At 41.3% G+C, this 19,352-nt stretch overlaps 1 protein-coding gene across 3 annotated transcripts in view; it reads right to left on the bottom strand.

Moving 5' to 3' along the window:
* The window catches only part of NCAM2 (neural cell adhesion molecule 2), a 240,759-nt gene that overhangs the window by 98,448 nt on the left and 122,959 nt on the right, over positions 1 to 19,352 (bottom strand). For all 3 annotated transcript variants that reach the window (XM_072138586.1, XM_072138588.1, XM_072138587.1), the window contains exons 5-6: positions 18,136 to 18,273; positions 3,095 to 3,212 (exon numbers count right to left, since the gene is read on the bottom strand). In XM_072138586.1, the coding sequence (XP_071994687.1) occupies positions 3,095 to 3,212; positions 18,136 to 18,273 (256 nt within the window). The remainder of the gene's footprint in view (positions 1 to 3,094; positions 3,213 to 18,135; positions 18,274 to 19,352) is intronic.

Raw genomic sequence — 19,352 nt, 5'->3', positions numbered from 1 at the left:
ACTTTAAGAGGTTAAACAGTCTTTAAAATGATTGGGCAAAAATTAAATAGAATAAAAAATGTCTCAGTCAATTTACAACGAAGTTACTGAGCAGAAAGTCCAAGAAGAGAAGCCTCATTAGATCGGTTCATCTCATCACACGTTCCTTGGGTTCTTCAGGATCAGTCGGTCCCATTGTTCCCATATTAAGTAGAACTTAGGTTAAGTGTCATTGACAAATCACTTTCTAATAGAAGACAGTCCAATGTTTATCACACTGTCTTCAATGAAAGAATCATTCACTTCATCAATGTAACGTCAAGACGAATTTTTCACCGTTGAAGCTTTGGACAAGACATAGCTACTCGCGTCTCCCCTCCTATCGTTGGTGTGCACCTCTTCCATGCTAATATGAGAACAAGTGCATAGTGTCTAACTCTCCCTGGAATAGACACTGTCAATCACAGTAAATCACACCACACACAGAAGATAGCTGTCACAAGACGGTGTAGGCCTGGAGGCTTCTAGCTAAATTTGGACATAGCTGCAGATTCCATGGAGACCAAAGAAGTGTATACAAATTAGAATATCATTCAGGCTGTGAGTCAAAATAACACATCATATGGGCATCCAATTTGCATTGTGCATTCTTAAACTTTCTGCTGGAGAATAAGAGCCTCGTGGTGTTAACAAAGGTTTAGTCAATGGCATCAGGTACAGTCAAATATTGGAGATCTCAAAGTTGCCAATGGGGTCAGGACTCTAAGGCCAACCCTTACCCTGTCCCACACAGATAAAAGAGCAACTCTGTCTCTATTCTGAGTCCTCTTTATTGGAGTTTACAGTTGTTGTGAAGTCTATAGTATTTGAGATTATATCTTTAAAGGACACCTGTCATCAGGTCTGTGTCACTTGTCCTGTCACTTCTACCTGTTGGAGCAGCTCACAAGGATCCATCCCAGTCGTTACCTAGTCAATTCATACATTAATCATTATAAAATCATATTTTCTTTATTATGTAAATGAGGCTGGTCACATGGTCAGAGGCAGTGATGTCACCCCTGTTCCCCCTCCCCTCTCCTCCTCCTGCTCAGGTCTATGTGTAATGTATAGTAAAGCATTGCTGGTGTCTGTGCTTTACCTGCTGACATGCTGTATCCTCCTAATACACATGTGTGAGACACAGACACCAGCTACACAAGTACCTGACATGTTCTGCTATAACATGGCTGCCTGGAGCTGTTGTATCTCTCCTATACACACACACAGGCTGCAGGGGTCGCCAGCACCAGGAAGCACATGGAGGAACCATTACACCATTATTACATCATTACACCCTCACACAACTAGTTGGGGTGATATTTTATCATAGGTTGGTCGATGGAAACAAAAATATATAGGTAGGTAGATAGATAGATAGATAGATAGATAGATAGATAGAATTTCCTGTCGGGAGAAACATTGGAGTTTGGCGCCAAACAAGGGTAAAATATGCGTTTGTAGTGGTAAAAAAATATTCCTCTAAGAGATATCGGTAAGAGACTTTGTGAAGCAGCTGTAATGGGGTGCAGAATGGCTGGAGGCCTAAAGGCCAATCTTTTGATGAATAAAGCCGGAAATATCTGGAAAGAAAGTCATAGTACAGAAGGTAGTTGATAGAGAAAGGCTTAGAGAGGTTTAACGGAAAGTTTGATACCACTGTGTGTACAGAGCACCATCACTTTACCCGCAGTATGCCAGAGTGCCTCAAAAAAAAATATGAGAAACAGGTATAGAAAATCTTCCTGCAAGTAAAATATTGAGACAAGGAAATAAGGTCAACAAAGCAGAGTGGTACCGGTAAACTTATTGTTCATTGTCTCAGTAGACTTAGTGATTCTTCAGTAGTGTTGATACTTAACTCTCCTGTGGGTAGGGATTGAGCTCAAGCTCAGGGAGTCCACTCTTCCCTCAACTTTTTTCAGGACTTTTCCTGTGCAACTCCTAAACTCTGGAACACCCTACAAATCCTTTTAGACTTTCCTCCAACTTCCAAACCTACAAATCTCGCCTGAAAACACACCTGTTTAGAATTGTCTACAACACCCAGTGACGCCCCTGCCATGCTTCCTCATCTGGTGTCCCCACCCACCTTCTCAGGCCAATCATAGGCATAACTTATTTCTAGGGGCATCAGTTTGCCGGATTGGCTGGTTGGCACCAATCCGTCAAAATGCCTGGATCGGAAAGCCGAACCTGGAATGCTGAACCCGAACCAGACCATCAGGTCTTCTCATCTCTAATTGTCAGCCCTCAGAGGCAGGGTACTGATTCCATGCGTCTTTGGGCCTTATTTGTGCTTGTTTTTTATGCAAATTAATCTAAATCCCTTTTCAAATTAATTGAACCATAGAATAAATATTGTTAGTAAAAACAATATTTTTTTGTAATAGGTCTAGTGGCACTTATTGATCTCTGTTAGACCGTTTTTGGGTGCAACCACAATAGGTCTTAACACCAAAAAGACCCGAAAGGAAGGTTTGGCAATTTTTGTAGATGTGGGCACGCTCAAAAGACGGTTTCAGAAGTGAATAATAATTTTAATAACAATTTCTGACAAACATAGATAAAATTCTTTTAAAATTACAACAAACACTTGATCTTAAGGTATAACAGAAAATAGAGCGTTTTTCAGATGGGTATTATACGCACTTAGATATAACATGGGGCATAAATAGAAATAGACCAACTGAGGCTTTATGCCCCATGTTTGAAATATCTAAGTGCGTATAATACCCATCTGAAAAACGCTCTATTTTCTGTTATACCTTAAGATCAAGTGTTTGTTGTAATTTTAAAAGAATTTTATCTATGTTTGTCAGAAATTGTTATTAAAATTATTATTCACTTCTGAAACCGTCTTTTGAGCGTGCCCACATCTACAAAAATAGTAAAAACAATAACCTGGTTCCTATCTTGAGACCTGCCTTATATGTTTTTTTTTAACTATTTTATTTAACAAACCTGTAAAGACTATAAAAGACAAAGTGAAAGTCTAATTCGTTATAATACAAAGAAATGTTGAAGCATCATTGCATGATTTGTTGGTAAATTTACATCATAGAGAGCGACTTACCTGTGCCAGCTGATATAAGGTTTCGGAGAGCCACTGGCCCGGCAAAATATAGAAATATCCTCTTGGCGATCTGCTGTTGCGTTGAAGGATCTTTGTTGGATTAGGATAGCTGGAGGAACTAAAGATAGAAATATATATTTTACATTCTATTGTTTATTCTCTATTGTTACATTATATTCAATATAGAACATTCAAGGAATAATGAAGTTCACATACATAAATTCAAAAGGTCAGAACAATCGAGTGTAACGATACAAGTCAATATCATTATAGGTCTCGCAGGACCTGCTCAGTGCTATTGAGAAGAGGTGTCCGTCTTGTTGATCGATGTTTGTGGACACAATCCATGTGAGGCAGAGAGACCCAATAAGGTCCCAGTTATTGTATAATCAGATAATTGAGTATGCAAACAATTATTTAACAAAAACATTGGATTTACCTGAACATATGTAACCAATTAAATGACCATATGGTCTCCATACTGAACTCCGTACTAAGTAGGTACAATATGAGAAAACAATCCATTGTAATACTATATATTGGGACTGAACAACTGTAATTTTAATTATTACATCATAAGTCAAATGCATAGGAGCTTAAAAAAAGTCACTTTATGTCTGAGATGAGTCACTTTTGTTTGGCTGGGGGTTTCAAATCAGCATCTATTTTTGGCTCTATAGCACCGAGAGCTATGTCCCGGGTGTAATTTTAAAGAGGAGAATCAGGATGTGGTTCTCTGACATATATAGGACTAAGATTACTATCAGAGTCTTATATTCCTATTCTATAGCTCACTACACCATTATTCAAATTGCTTTACTTAAAATGACACCAACAACTTGGTTCTAGCTGCTTTAGAACCCAAGTTAGAGGTGTGTAAAGTAACACTCCCTCTCCAGTAACAGTGTCCCTTTAAGTTGTGTTATCGTGCAGTTGGGAAAATAAGTATTTGATACACTGCCAATTTTGCAAGTTTTCCTACCTACAAAGAATGGGGATATCTGTCATTTCCCTGGTAGTTACACTTCAACTATGAGACAGAATATTACAAGTAAATCCAGAAAATCACATTGTAAGATTTGTAAATCATTTTTCAGGTTTTTTTGGACAGTTGCTTAGAAACCGTTTCAGCTCCCTCCAAAGATTTTCGATTTGGTCCAGCTGTGGAGACGTGCTAGGCCACTCCAGGAATTCGAAATCTTTCCTATGAAGCCTCTTTAGTTGCCCTCAATGTATTTTTGATCATTATCATGCTGGAAAAGCCAGACACATCCCATGTCCAATGCTCTTACTGAGGGAAAGAGGTTGCTGGCCTAAAAAGCAGTCCCAGATTATGATTTTTTTATCCCCATGCAATTTTCTTAGGGTTGTATTCATCCTTCTTCCTCCAAACACAGCGAGTTGAGTTTATGCCAAAAAGTTCTATATTGGTCTCATCTGACCACATGACCTTCTCCCAATCCGCTGGATCATCCATAGGGTCATGGGTGAACTTGTGCTGGTGTAAATATGGGGGGGCTTGGGTGTCCTCCAGGATTTTAATCCATGATGTCTTAAAGGGAACTTGTGATCAGGGACCTAATTTTCATTAAGACAGGTTGCAGAAATCCATCACACCTGCATTTCAAAGATCTCTTTCTGCCTTCTCAAATAATTTTCATTACATAATTGTCTGTTTCAACTGACTCGGCTTCCTGAAAAAAATCTATACATTTAATGCTCACTCCTCAGCTCTCAGCCCCCACCTTTGTGCATCTCTTTGGTCTGGACCATGGTGGATAGGTTGGTGTTTGATCATTGTGTGTGTGGACAGGTGTATATTATACCAGTGACAAGTTCAAACACTTGCAATTAATACAAGTAACGAGTGTAAAGAGCAGGAAGAGCTTCTTAAAGAAAAACTTTGTCTGAGAAAGCAAGAAATCTTGCTGGTTGGTAGCTGATCAAATATAAATTTCATAAAATAATAATAGTATTAATAATTATAATTATTATTATTAACAAAAAAATAAATAATTATTATAATTATTATTAACAAAAATATTATTATTATAATTATTATAATTTTTAACAAATTATAATAATAATTATTATTATTGTTATTATTGACACTAATAATAATAATAATTTATTGTCCCCAAAGGGGAAAAGAATATGTCACATTTGATAAGATATATAAAAATACATAAAATGCAAAGACTAATTTAAATACAGTACCATACAATGTGATTCTCTGGATTTTTTTTTTAGACTCTGTCTCTCACTGTTAACATATACCTATAATAAAGATTTCAGGCCTCTGCAATCTTTGTAGGTGGGAAAACCTGCAAAATCAGAAGTGTATCATGTACTTATCCCTCCGCTGTATATACATGTCGTATGTAGAAAGCACTATAGTCGCTTCTGCACAATGACACTACTTTCCCGTGTGTCGCTGTTTTCATGACATGTTTCCATCTGAACGGTTCCTCTAATAACGCGGTAACGTCTGTAATGAACGGAACTCAAATATTTGTAAACATTGTACAAGTATCTGGAAATGTGTCTGTACATTATCTTATCAGCTACTCGTGATCATGCAAGGCTTAGAGGCACGATAAGAGCAGTCATGTGGAAATGCAAATGTAGCAAATTTACTCAGTGTCACAAATTCACTAACTACAAGAATCCCTCTTTGTCACATTCCTTCACCGGAAAACATTCCTCAATAAATGATGGAAACAGCCATCCATAGGCAGAAGGAAGCACATGAATGGGGGCTGCCTTTGGAAACGGAACTATATGAACTATATGATATGTTGGTCAGATCCCACTGACTGCACTCATTGCACATGAGGGGAGTCCTTACATCATAAAGAATTATGATGCAAGGACTCCGTGTCTACTGGACAAACAGCAGTGCCGCGATTGTATTAAAGGTTACAGTTTCAGCCTCTTCAGTCCTTTTCTGTATGATGCAAGGACTCCCTTGAGCAATGTGTGCAGTCAGTGGGATCTGTTTGCAGGGGCCGCACATGTTTGCCTGCAGCCAGCCTTATCCATATATATTGGCCCAAGGTATTTTTGGCAGTAAATCCACCACCAAATCAAGCGTAATAAACCAGGAACACTTACTCATAGATCCAGGAGCAGCGACTGTGGTAATCTTCTTATAGTATGGTAATCCTCTTGTTCTTCCATCTAAAATCAGCTTTTGAAAATATTCTAATGAACCTAGAGGGCTACTGGGGCAGTTCCCGGAGCCCTTCCTTGCTGTAGATTCACAGGCTGCTGGACTGTTTCCCCTTCCCTCTCCCTGCTGTAATTTCACTGCAGCACAGGAAATTTCAACACATTGGGGCAGATTTACTTACCCGGTCCATTCGCGATCAAGCGGCGCGTTCTCTGCGGTGGATTCGGGTCCAGCCGGGATTCATTAAGGTAGTTCCTCCGACGTCCACCAGGTGGCGCTGCTGCGCTGAAGAGCATCGGAACGCACTCAAGTACACCGGCCAATTCCTAGTGAAGGTAAGTGCAAGCTCCGCAACACTTTTTTTCAAAAAATGCTGCGTTTTTTCTGAATCCGTTGGGTTTTCGTCTGACCACGATTTCTGTCGCGTGCATGCCAGCGCCGATGCGGCACAATCCGATTGCGTGCGCCAAAATCCCGGGGCAATACAGGCAAAATCGGCGCAAATTGGAAATATTCGGGTAACACGTCGGGAAAACGCGAATCGGGCCCTTAGTAAATAACCCCCATTGTGGGAGGAGGAAATGCTCCTTGCACACTATAACAGCCTGTGAATCTGCAGCAGAGAGGGGCTCTGGTGCCACCACCTAGAGCGCTTGTGGATCATTAGCATATTTTGAAAAGTTGCTTTTAGAAGGGAGGAGACCATGGGTAACAAATATAAGAAGATTTTCACAGTCACAGTGCCTGGATCTATGAATAATGTCCCTGGTTTATCATGATGGGTACTGATTTCCAGAAAGCCTCTATTTAGTTAGCTTAAGAAAGAATTATCTCCCTGTCGCTCTGTATGTCCTCCTTATTGTTAGGGTTACCCTAGGGTTACCTGCCTTGTTACCCTACTATTAACAGAAATCCATCCAGTCCAAGGTGTTTTTTTTTCTTAAGAGCAGAAATATACCACCAGATCACTATGCACTGTGTATATATATATAGAGATTATGACTAAACACTAAACATGATTAATGAATCATCATTTATTGCTGACTTTATGACTTCTCCTTGTATTGTAATGGTCATGTATCAGCAGTTTTAAAAGGAGCTGTAAGTTTTTATTTCAAGACTATGGGGCTTATTTACTAATTTATTTGCGGATCACATTTTCGTCAGACTGTTTACGGTTTTTCGGGATTTGCCCAGCTTTGACAGGTATTTAACTGGAAGGTATCTGCTCTAGGATTGTGTTGCACGCGATCGGATTGTGGCGCAGCTGCGGTGGCTTCATGCGACATAAATCGAGCGGGGGGGGGGAGCCGTCGGACATTCCGACTGTTGGACTGAGTACGGGATTTAAGATTCAAAATGTGTCATAAGACAAAGCACTTACATGCACCGGGAAGAAGAAGGGGAACTCCGGCGGACCTGAGTGGGGAAGTGACACATGCAGGATATCGGGGGCACAAATCGCAGCACAGTGCAATATCATCGGACAATGCACTTTCTGCAAACTCCTCGGACCTGGTAAGTAAACAAGCCCCTATAGCAGTGTTGGCGAACCTATGGCACGGGTGCTAGAGGTGCCACTCTGAGCCCTCCCTCTGGGCACTCGGCCATCACCCCAGAACAGAGTTTACCAGATAGGACTCAAAGAATCTTCCTGCAATGATAGACAAATTTGCCCTTCTCCTTTCGACTGGGTTGGAGGCGCATATGATTGAAAGTTGTAAAAGAACAGGGAGAAATAGATTACTGCTTAAATTGCTGTGTTGGCACTTTCTGATAAATAAGTGGCTTTAGGTTGAAGTTTGGGCATTTGGGCTCTGAAAGGTTTGCCATCACTGCCCTATAGCTTCTCTAAGTGCAATGTGAACGTGTCCTCATACTGTTGTGCACTTAGCTCTCAGTATTGCGATGTTCAAAAGCCCCTAAAAAGCAGTTGCTGGGTTTTGTTCAGACCAGAGGTTGTCCTATCAAACTTACATACTCACATATCCACAGGTATCATGATGAAGCAACCCCTCTAAGATCTGGATCCTCCCCCTATTATTATTATTATTGTTATTATTACTGTTATCATTATTATTGTTATTATTACTGTGGTTATGACTACAATAGCAAAATAATAATAATAATAATAATAATAATAATAATAATAATAATAATAAGTGTTATTATTATTTTTGATTATAATTACTGTGTTTTATTGCCATTTATATAATTGTTACATTTGCTTATGGTATTCGGTTGAGTGATATGTGTGACTACTAGAACACTATGAAGGATATACTGTATTGCAGCTTATAAGCTCTTACTGCTAATTGCTGCCTCTCTGAGCTCCGCTGTATGACCTCTATGGGCTGGTGCTTGGCATTATTATTACACCTGTCTATTTATACACAGAAGTGTTACTTTTACCAGTGGCACAATATTTTGGAGCTCACAGAATGTGGAGAAATGTTCTGCACTTGTTATTAAGCAGTTTCCATGGTAACAGTACAGCGCTTGTGTGTATGTCACTGGAATATGACTTTTCTCTCCCTCTGTACATTATGCCACGTAAGCTTTGTGAAATATTGATTTGTCAAGGTAAAATTTGTCCGTGAGCCGCGGTCATCATTATATTAAGAGGAAAAGCCATGAACTTTTGTTCTTCAATGTGTGATCAAAGACACAAAAGACTGAAAAGATGCTTGAAAGTGGCACCTAATGGCGGGGGAAGAAGAGGAATAAACAGCCAGCGTGGAGAAGTATAAGGTCTCCTGATCAGGATGGAAATGACAATGATGCTTGGACGAGGCACATTCGTAATGCCAAGAAGAACCAGTCCGGCATGAAAGTCTGTGGTGTCCTGGAAATAATTAGATGGTGACATTTCATAAGAATCTCTATCAGCACAGATTTCTAGCACTGACCAGAAAAGCCCAAATCCCACTTGTGATTTGACCCTCAAGCTACTGTCCATCAACCCTCCATTCCAGGACTGTACAGAGGTTTTCTAGGGACTACAAATAAACCTGTGCTTATGGCTATTCAGCCAATCAGTGGTTGTGGCTACTCAGCCAATCACTGGTTGTGGCTACTCAGCCAATCACTGGTTGTAGCTACTCAGCCAATCACTGGTTGTAGCTACTCAGCCAATCACTGGTTGTAGCTACTCAGCCAATCACTGGTTGTAGCTACTCAGCCAATCACTGGTTGTAGCTACTCAGCCAATCACTGGTTGTGGCTACTCAGCCAATCACTGGTTGTGGCTACTCAGCCAATCACTGGTTGTAGCTACTCAGCCAATCACTGGTTGTAGCTACTCAGCCAATCACTGGTTGTAGCTACTCAGCCAATCACTGGTTGTAGCTACTCAGCCAATCACTGGTTGTAGCTGAACAAAAAGCGAGGATTGTCCGGCGTCCAGGCAAAAGAGGATTTTCAGTTTATACAATTTATACAGTAAACAATACAATCAAATTTCACGAGTTGTAAAAAAACACCTGGCTATATTATACCAAGATGACAAGCTGTCCCAAATATTGAACAAAGGACTAAGATTTGTAGCCAAGAATGCACCCAATTTAGGGAATTTATCGTCTCCCAATATGTTCATGACACGTAAAGATACACAACAAACTTGGCTAAAATATAACGGCAGTTATAAATGTGGGGGCACACAATGTAATTTGTGTCACATACTACATAAAACTACTGTTTTCTCGTCTACGAACACATCTAAGCAATACCACATTAAGTCCTACATGAACTGCAACAGTGATCATGTGGTATACTTAGCCACATGCACATTATGCGATAAACAATACATTGGCTGCACGGCTAGAAAACTAAAAATAAGAATCTCAGAACATATTGCAGCAGCAAAGAAACAATTCCACACAAAGATGTCAGGACTATCCAAACACCTACATGAACAACGTGGAGGAGATATTTCATACTTACAAATCATTTCATTGAAAAAGTATCCCCCCCCCAAAAGGGGAGGAGATTGAACTAAGGCACTGAGATCACGGGAAGAATACTGGCTATTAGCTTTAAAAACACGATTCCCCATAGGTCTTAACTTTAGAAACGATCTATTATATATATATATATATTAGAATTACAGCTTACCTTGAAATATTTTCCTTTTTCTGTGTATGTGCCCGATTATCACGTGACCATGTATGAACTTGTTTCCGGTTTGCTGGCAATGCTTAAATATTCTGCGTTAAAAGCATATCAAATGGCTACGACTAAGGACTGCACATAGTCCGAAACGCGTCAGATTTCTTTTTGTTATGAAACGTCTTCATTGTTTTTAAGAAAAAAAGTTTTTCTAATAAAGTGGAATTTTTAATATTTAAAACTGAAAATCCTCTTTTGCCTGGACGCCGGACAAGTCTCGCTTTTGTTCATTACCTCTGGGCCCCGCACAGCACGTCTGCGCATCGGCAAAAACTACAAGACGATAACGAAAAGTGGTGAGCTGAACTCCTTTTTTCTCTTTATGCACTGGTTGCAGCTACGCATGCCAATCACTGCTTGTAGCTACTCAGCCAATCACTGGTTGTGGCTACTCAGCCAAGCACTGGTTGTGGTTACTCAGCCAATCACTAGTTGTAGCTACTCAGCTAATCACTGGTTGTGGCTACTCAGCCAATCACTGGTTGTGGCTACTCAGCCAATCACTGGTTGTGGCTACTCATGCCAATCACTGGTTGTGGCTACTCAGCCATTCACTGGTTGTGGCTACTCAGCCAATCACTGGTTGTAGCTACTCAGCCAATCACTGGTTGTGGCTACTCAGCCAATCACTGGTTGTGGCTACTCAGCCAATCACTGGTTGTGGCTACTCAGCCAATCACTGGTTGTGGCTACTCAGCCAATCACTGGTTGTGGCTACTCAGCCAATCACTGGTTGTGGCTACTCAGCCAATCACTGGTTGTGGCTACTCAGCCAATCACTGGTTGTAGCTACTCAGCTAATCACTGGTTGTGGCTACTTAGCCAATCACTGGTTGTAGCTACTCAGCCAATCACTGGTTGTAGCTACTCAGCCAATCACTGGTTGTGGCTACTCAGCCAATCACTGGTTGTGGCTACTCAGCCAATCACTGGTTGTGGCTACTCAGCCAATCACTGGTTGTAGCTACTCAGCCAATCACTGGTTGTAGCTACTCAGCCAATCACTGGTTGTAGCTACTCAGCCAATCACTGGTTGTGGCTAATCAGCCAATCACTGGTTGTGGCTACTCTACTGTCGCAGTGAGGAAACTTCATCCATTGATTTGCCAAGTATGGACCACTGGTATTTCCTGTGGTGTCCAGAGACACACAGGAAGTAGAGTCTAGCCAATGGAGTCAGGAGGGAGGAGCAATAAAAATTGTTTTATCATATTCCTGGTGTCACGTTTTCTTGTTACACAAGAGATAAAAAATTGATGTGGCTTTGCTCAGATGCTTCTCAGCCATCTCATTAGCAAAGTAGCCTCCTTGAGTTTGGGGTTCACTAACATTTATGGGTTAGCATTCCTGTATGTGGATACTCTCTGACCTGGACTCTAGTTACCTGACATGTGTTTCCTGATCATCCATGGCTCTTTCTGCTCTCTAGTTGTGACTACTGTTTGCGCTTCGTTTATTTAGTCATGATGGACTCTCCTGATCTTCACTAGGTTTGCTGACTACCGTTTTGTTTTTCTTATTCCTCATCTTTTACGTTATACAGTGAAGGTATTGTTACCTAGTTGGGGTCCTCTTTAAGGGCTATTGGCAATTAGGCAGGGACAGTTGGGGCAATTTGTATCAGTGGTCATTAACCCCTACCCCCCTCCTGACCTGTCAAATGGCCCTTCCCAAAGTGTGTTAAGGACCCCTCACAAGCTAACTCTCTGATGGGTAACTTACTTGATGGCCTTATAGAGACACAAACATAACATAAACATAAACAGATATGGAGTATTTGTAAAATCAAGTAATTTTTTAATCATCTCATGTTGTACAGCAATGGATATTGTTTGAAGAGCTGATATGAGGATGAACACATTTGAATGGAACTTAAGAATAAGTCGCAGTATAACTGACCACCTAATTTGGAGGCTGCTAGAGTCTGTTTCCTAAAAGTTGATGGAAGCTGGGCCCATCGCATACTTTTTCTAGTGGGCCCTAGGAACCACAGTTGAACACTGGTGGTATACTCCATTTGAAGGTGTTTCATATTGCCTGATCATTGACCATCACAAACAATAGACATTTCTAAAACCCATGTCTACTTATTCCATGACCATACTTAGGAGACATTTAAAGAGAATGGAAGTATATAGCATGAACCTTGCCTCTCAAAAAAGACCTCCACTTCCAAAGAGTCATAAAATTTAATAGAGAATTTGAATAAATGCTTCACTGCTGCTCCATTCGAATCTAAATTCTAGTGAAATATGTGGGTCCCAAAGGTGGAAGGTTAAACACAAGCTATGAAACATTCATCATTTCTTTCCAATGGTTTACATACGGTATAACAGTAACGTTCCCCTTCTCTGGACAACAAATTTCCCTATTGCTCAACGTGCTGTAGGCCAACTTTCAGAGTAAACCTTTTACATTCTCATTATTGCCTTTTTAACTCCTTGCTATGTCTTCTACCTTCTAACCTGCACTTTAATTCTACAACTGAGGCAGCACAGGTTGCAGGAATTTTTGGTTTTATTTCTGAAGTGGGTAACACTCTCAGTTTTTTGGTAATTTGAACCCCCGGCCATCGTGTCTTAGCCCTTTGACGCCAACAGAAAATCAGGCCTAATCATGGCTACTCTATCCCTTCTATACCAAGTCTCTTAAATGAACTCTTCCAACAATCGTTGGGCCAAAACCCATCAAATCCTTATATCCACAAAAAAGTACAGAAATAAATGACAACAAATGTTACAAAACATTTCTAACACAATAATAGTGAAATAGTGTGTAGGGGGCAATGGGTAATTCTTCACACCCTTTCAAATATCTAGATATTCACTTGTGCCCCATTGAGAGCCACATGACAAGTGGAACTGTCATTCTTGCAGCCCTATAGCCAGACCTCTGTGACTACTATACAGATTGCATGTATCAATCTAGTAGATAATAACTTTAAACCACGATAAATGGTAATAATAATAATTCCTTTATTTATATAGCACAAACAGGTTCTACAGCGCTGCACAGAGATTGCCAAATTGGTCCCTGTCCTCAATGGGGCTCACAATCTAATCCACCCACCAATATGTTTTGAAGTGTGGGAGGAAACCGGAAGACCCGTAGGAAACCGACGCAAACACAAGAGACATACAAACTCTTTGAAGATGTTGCCCTGGATGGGACTTAAACGCAGGACCCCAGTGCTGCAAGGTTGTAATGCTAACCAATAAGCCACCATGCTGCCCTAAAACATGAAATCAGTCACGACTAGGGCTCTACAGCTAATATTGGATTGGAGGAGCCCATATACCCCCCTATATGCTGCTCGTACAGTATATAATCAATTTTAAAACAAAAACATTTAAATGATAGAGTTTTATATTATTGCGTTATTTATTGCTTCTGCCCAGTTCTACTAACTAACTAGTTCATTCTGGAAACGAGGATCAATATCAAATAAATGCCTGGGATTTTCACAGTTACGAAACCATCAAGCATCGGCCTACTTAACCGATCACCGGACCTTGTAACGCTATCCCATCACTTGATTATTGATTTACCTGTTATTTGCATGGTTTAGCAGGGGGCGCTTGTGTATTCTCCCTATTAACCAGTCACTTCAGTTCCTGATAAATTGTATGAAATGAAAATTCATATTGCTGCACTTTTCACACTTCACACTGATGCTTGACTGTGGCAATCGTTATATTATTGGTTTTTCTCCTAAATTCTTGGCACTGATGACGGCCTACTGTACGTCAGTCATTTTTGTTAGTCACAACTCGCCACTCATCTGTCAATAACTTTGTAAAGTTCCCGGTGTTATGTCATGGAAACAGAATTACACTGTTATAAGAAAATATTTATACAGGCGGTCCCCTACTTAAGAATACCCGACTTACAGACGACCCCTAGTTACAAACGAATCACTGGATGTTGGTAATTTACTGTACTTTGGCCTTAGGCTACAATAAACAGCTTTAACAGGTGTCTGCAAAGAAGCGGTATTTTTATTCCTGGTTCTTATGAAAACCCAACATTTTTTAAATCCATTAGTCATATAGAGCAAAAAAATGTCACTCTGCTCATTCCAGTGTCTGTGGAATATGTTAGCTTCAAAACCAATATGCTAACTAAGCTCTAAACTGTCAGGTGGGTGGAGTTTAGCTCTTTAGGAAAATCATGAATTTCCTGTTGGCAGGCAGCTTGTTAGAGAGCAGAAGGGACTGATCAGAAGTTTCATAGTGTCCTATCTGCAGGTAGCATGTTGAAGGGCCACCATTTATGGAATAGATTGAACATAGTGTCCTATCTGCAGGCAGCATGTTATAGAGCAGGAGGAGCTGAGCAGATTGTACATAGTGTCCTATCTGCAGGCAGTATGTTATAGAGCAGGAGGAGCTGAGCAGATTGTACATAGTGTCCTATCTACAGGCAGCATGTTATAGAGCAGGAGGAGCTGAGCAGATTGTACATAGTGTCCTATCTGCAGGCAGAGAGTTATTGAGCAAGAGGAGCTGAACAGATTGTACAATTATACTCTCCTCATTCTTCTGGATCTGACGGCAGCGTTCAGTACTTTGGACCACCACCTCCTCCTCAGGATGTTTTGCTCCATTGGCCTAAAAGACACTGCACTCTCTTGGTTTTCTTTCTATCTCTCCGATCGCCCTTTGATCATTTCCTTCTCTGAATCTCGCTCTTCTCGCTCCTTTCTATACTGCTCTATTCTTACTTTTAGAAAGCCTGATAAATCTTCCCTTATAGAGGATATATACATAACAAATACACACACAAAGCTTTTTTACATCCAATACCCCAGATGCTGCCCCCCTGACAAACTGTGCCCCTGCTTCTGCACGTAACATCACCCCTGCCTTACTTCAGAACACCAGTGACTGTCTCTCTGCTGTCTCTAACACAATGGGGCACATTTACTTACCCGGTCCAGTCGCGATCCAGCGGCGCGTTCTCTGCTCTGCATTCGGGTCCGGCCGGGATTTATGAATGTAGTTCTTCCGCCGTCCACCAGGTGGCGCTGCTGCGCTGAAAGTCATCTCATCGCGCCGGAATTCACCACCTCGGACCAAGTGAAGGTAAGCGGTCCCCAAGCGACACTTTTTCGGTTTTTAAATGCGGCGGTTTTTCCGAATACGTCGGGTTTTCGTTCGGCCACGCCCCCCGATTTCCGTCGCGCGCATGCCGGCGCCGATGCGCCACAATCCGATCGCGTGCGCCACAATCCCGGGGCAATTCAGGTACAATCGGCGCAAATCGGAAATATTCGCGTAACACGTCGGGAAAACGCGAATCGGGCCTTTAGTAAATGACCCCCATTGTCCTCTCTCTTCTTGAAAATTAATCTTTTTTTCCACCATCTACTAAACGACCAACCATGCATGACCTCTCCAACTTGGTCTGTGGAATCACAATAATCACAAGGCAGTGCATAAGCACCAAATATTCAATCACTTGCCGCATGCATCTCAAAAAAATCTCCAGAATTTGCCCATTTCTTACAATTGAAACCTCTAAAATGCAAATTGTCGCTCTGTTTCACTCTTGACTAGACTACTGTAACTCCCTACTAATCGGTCTTCCACTCACTAAACTCTCTCCTCTACAATCTATTCTTAATGCAGCTAACGGGCTTGTCTTTTGAGCCTCTCACATACATTTCAAGAACTCCTCCTGAGCTGCAACAATTTTCTGAAATGCCCATGCCTGGCTTATCAACCTCCTAACTTTCAAAAGTGGTCTTAAAACCCATCTCTTTAGGCAACCTATTACATTTGCTAACCGCATGAAATTTCAACTTTCCCTTAAAATATACCAAGCCCCAGGCTTCTTGACTTTGGACTATGTATATAAAATGTAAGCTCTTGTGTCACTCCCTCATCCTCATAGACTATAAGCTCTTGTGTCACCTCCTCATCCTCATAGACTGTAAGTTCCCGTGTCACCCCCTCTTCCTCATAGACTGTAAGCTCTTGTGTCACTCCCTCATCCTCATAGACTGTAAGCTCTTGTGTCAACCCTCATCCTCATATACTGTAAGCTCTTGTGTCACCCCCTCATCCTCATAGACTGTAAGCTCTTGTGTCACCTCCTCCTCCTCATAGACTGTAAGCTCTTGTGTCACCCCCTCATCCTCATAGACTGTAAACTGTTGTGTCACGCCCTCATCCTGTAAGCTCTTGTGTCAACCCTCATCCTCATAAACTGTAAGCTCCTGTGTCATCCCCTCATCCTCATAGACTGTAAGCTCTTGTGTCACCCCTTATCCTCATAGACTGTAAGCTTCTGTGTCACCCCCTCATCCTCATAGACCGTAAGCTCTTGTGTCACCCCCTCATCCTCATAGACTGTAAGCTCTTGTGTCACCCCCTCATCCTCATAGACTGTAAGCTCTTGTGTCACCCCCTCATCCTCATAGACTGTAATCTCTAGTGTCACCCCCTCATCCTCATAGACTGTAAGCTCTTGTGTCACCCCCTCATCCTCATAGACTTTAAGCTCTTGTGTCACCCCCTCATCCTCATAGACTGTAAGCTCTTGTGTCACCCCCTATTCCTCATAGACTGTAAGCTCTTGTGTCACCCGCTCATCCTCATAGACTGTTAGCTCTTGTGTCACCCTCTCATCCTCATAGACTGTAAGCGCTTGTGTCACCCCCTCATCCTCATAGACTGTAAGCGCTTGTGTCACCCCCTCATCCTCACAGACTGTAAGCGCTTGTGTCACCCCCTCATCCTCATAGACTGTAAGCTCTTGTGTCAACCCTCATCCTCATAGACTGTAAGCTCTTGTGTCACCCCTCATCCTCATAGACTGTAAGCTCCTGTGTCACCCCCTCATCCTCATAGACTGTAAGCTCTTGTGTCCCCCCTCATCCTCATAGACTGTAAGCTCTTCTGTCACCCCCTCATCCTCATAGACTGTAATCTCTTGTTTCACCCCCTCATCCACATATATTGTAAGCTCTTGTGTCCCCCCTAATCCTCATAGACTGTAAGCTCTTGTGTCACCCCCTAATCCTCATAGACTGTAAGCTCTTGTGTCACCCCATAATCCTCATAGACTGGAAGCACTTGTGTCACCCCCTCATCCTCATAGACTGTAAGCTCTTGTGTCACCCCCTAATCCTCATAGACTGGAAGCTCTTGTGTCACCCCCTAATCCTCATAGACTGTAAGCTCTTGTGTCACCCCTCATCCTCATAGACTGTAAGCTCTTGTGTCACCCCCTCATCCTCATAGACTGTTAGCTCCTGTGTCACCCCCTCATCCTCATAGACTGTAAGCTCTTGTGTCACCCCCTCATCCTCATAGACTGTAAGCTCTTGTGTCACCCTCTCATTCTCATAGACTGTAAGCTCTTGTGTCACCCCTCATCCTCATAGACTGTAAGCTCTTGTGTCACCCCCTCATCCTCATAGACTGTAAGCTCTTGTGAGTAGAGTCCTCACTCATTTTGTTCCATATGACTGTTTGTACTCTGTAATGTAATATTATATTTGTATTTGTCCCCTATGATTTGAAAAGCTACGGAATATGACGGCGCTATATAAATAAATATAAATATTTAAACCTCCCAGTAGCCGGGATGAGATTATCTAATGTGACTGTCACCAGTATCCGCCCCCTATTGACATTGTATCCAATGTATAACAGGAACACAATTATCATAATATTATGTAGCAATTATTTCTTACCATTCACAATGACAAAGATATCTCGGAAATCGATTTCTCCTCTAACCTCGACTCGCCCCTCACATCTGTACATGCCTTCATCTCTCTTACTGATGTTCATAATCTGAAGATTATTGTTTGATAACATTGCAAATCGACCTGAAAGAGAAGAAAACATAAACAAGGGTCAGGACGACATGAACGGAAGGAAGATGCGGGTCTACTCATTCCGATTTCTAAACTGTTTTCCTCTAACACTATCAGACGTTTCATGAAAAATGCATTGGCCAATTTGAAAGTAAAATGTAATTTTCAAAGTTTAATATTTTTTCATGTGCGCCAGGAAAGGCTACAGTGTATTCTGGGAGAAAAAAAAAGTAATATTTTATCTCTCTTATTACCCCATAGATGGCTGAACTCATAAAGAAAGAAACCAGCTTTACACAACAATCGTTATAAGGTTGTGATTAAGAGACGGGATGATACTATTCCACATATTTGCTGTGTCACTGATATATGTGCTCAATATTAATAACTCATTGCCCTGGCAAAATAATTCACTTTTTTTTTTCTAAAAATAATGGATATTGAACAATTATATGACATTTTGTTTACAGGCAGTCCCCGGGTTACGTACAAGATAGGGTCCGGAGGTTTGTTCTTAAGTTGAATTTGTATGTAAGTCGAAACTGTATATTTTATAATTGTAGATCCAGACAAAAAAAAATTTGGCCCCAGTGACAATTAGAGTTTAAACATTTTTTGCTGTAATGGGACCAAAGATTATCAATAAAGCTTCATTACAGACACCTTACAGCTGATTATTGCAGTCTGGGACTATACTAAAGCTTCCAGAGAGCTTCACCAGAGGTCAGATGGGTCTGTCTGTAACTATGGATTGTCTGTAAGTCGGGTGTCCTTAAGTAGGTGACCGCCTGTACTTGATTGAAATATTTGTATTCTCCAGAAAGGGAGGTCAAACCACAGACACAGATTGGGGATAAGTGCCAGTTTCAGTGTCTGACTGGCCCACCGGTGAATCATAGGATCAGCTGGTGGGCCCAGGGTCTAAGCAAATACTGGACCAATAAACTTCATGAAACACCTAGTTTCAAGTCCAGCACACAGCGATGAGTAAAATAAATACTTGCTTTTTTGATCCAAGGGGTAAAACCACATATAAGAACGTACAGCTAGCGTCACAGACCGACGCGTTTCGACACAACAGTGTTTTTGTC

Source organism: Engystomops pustulosus, chromosome 2 (assembly GCF_040894005.1).
Source record: "Engystomops pustulosus chromosome 2, aEngPut4.maternal, whole genome shotgun sequence".
NCBI classification, from domain to species: Eukaryota; Metazoa; Chordata; class Amphibia; order Anura; family Leptodactylidae; genus Engystomops; species Engystomops pustulosus.
Note: the sequence above shows the minus strand (reverse complement) of the source record. Positions and strands in the feature narration are given on the sequence as shown.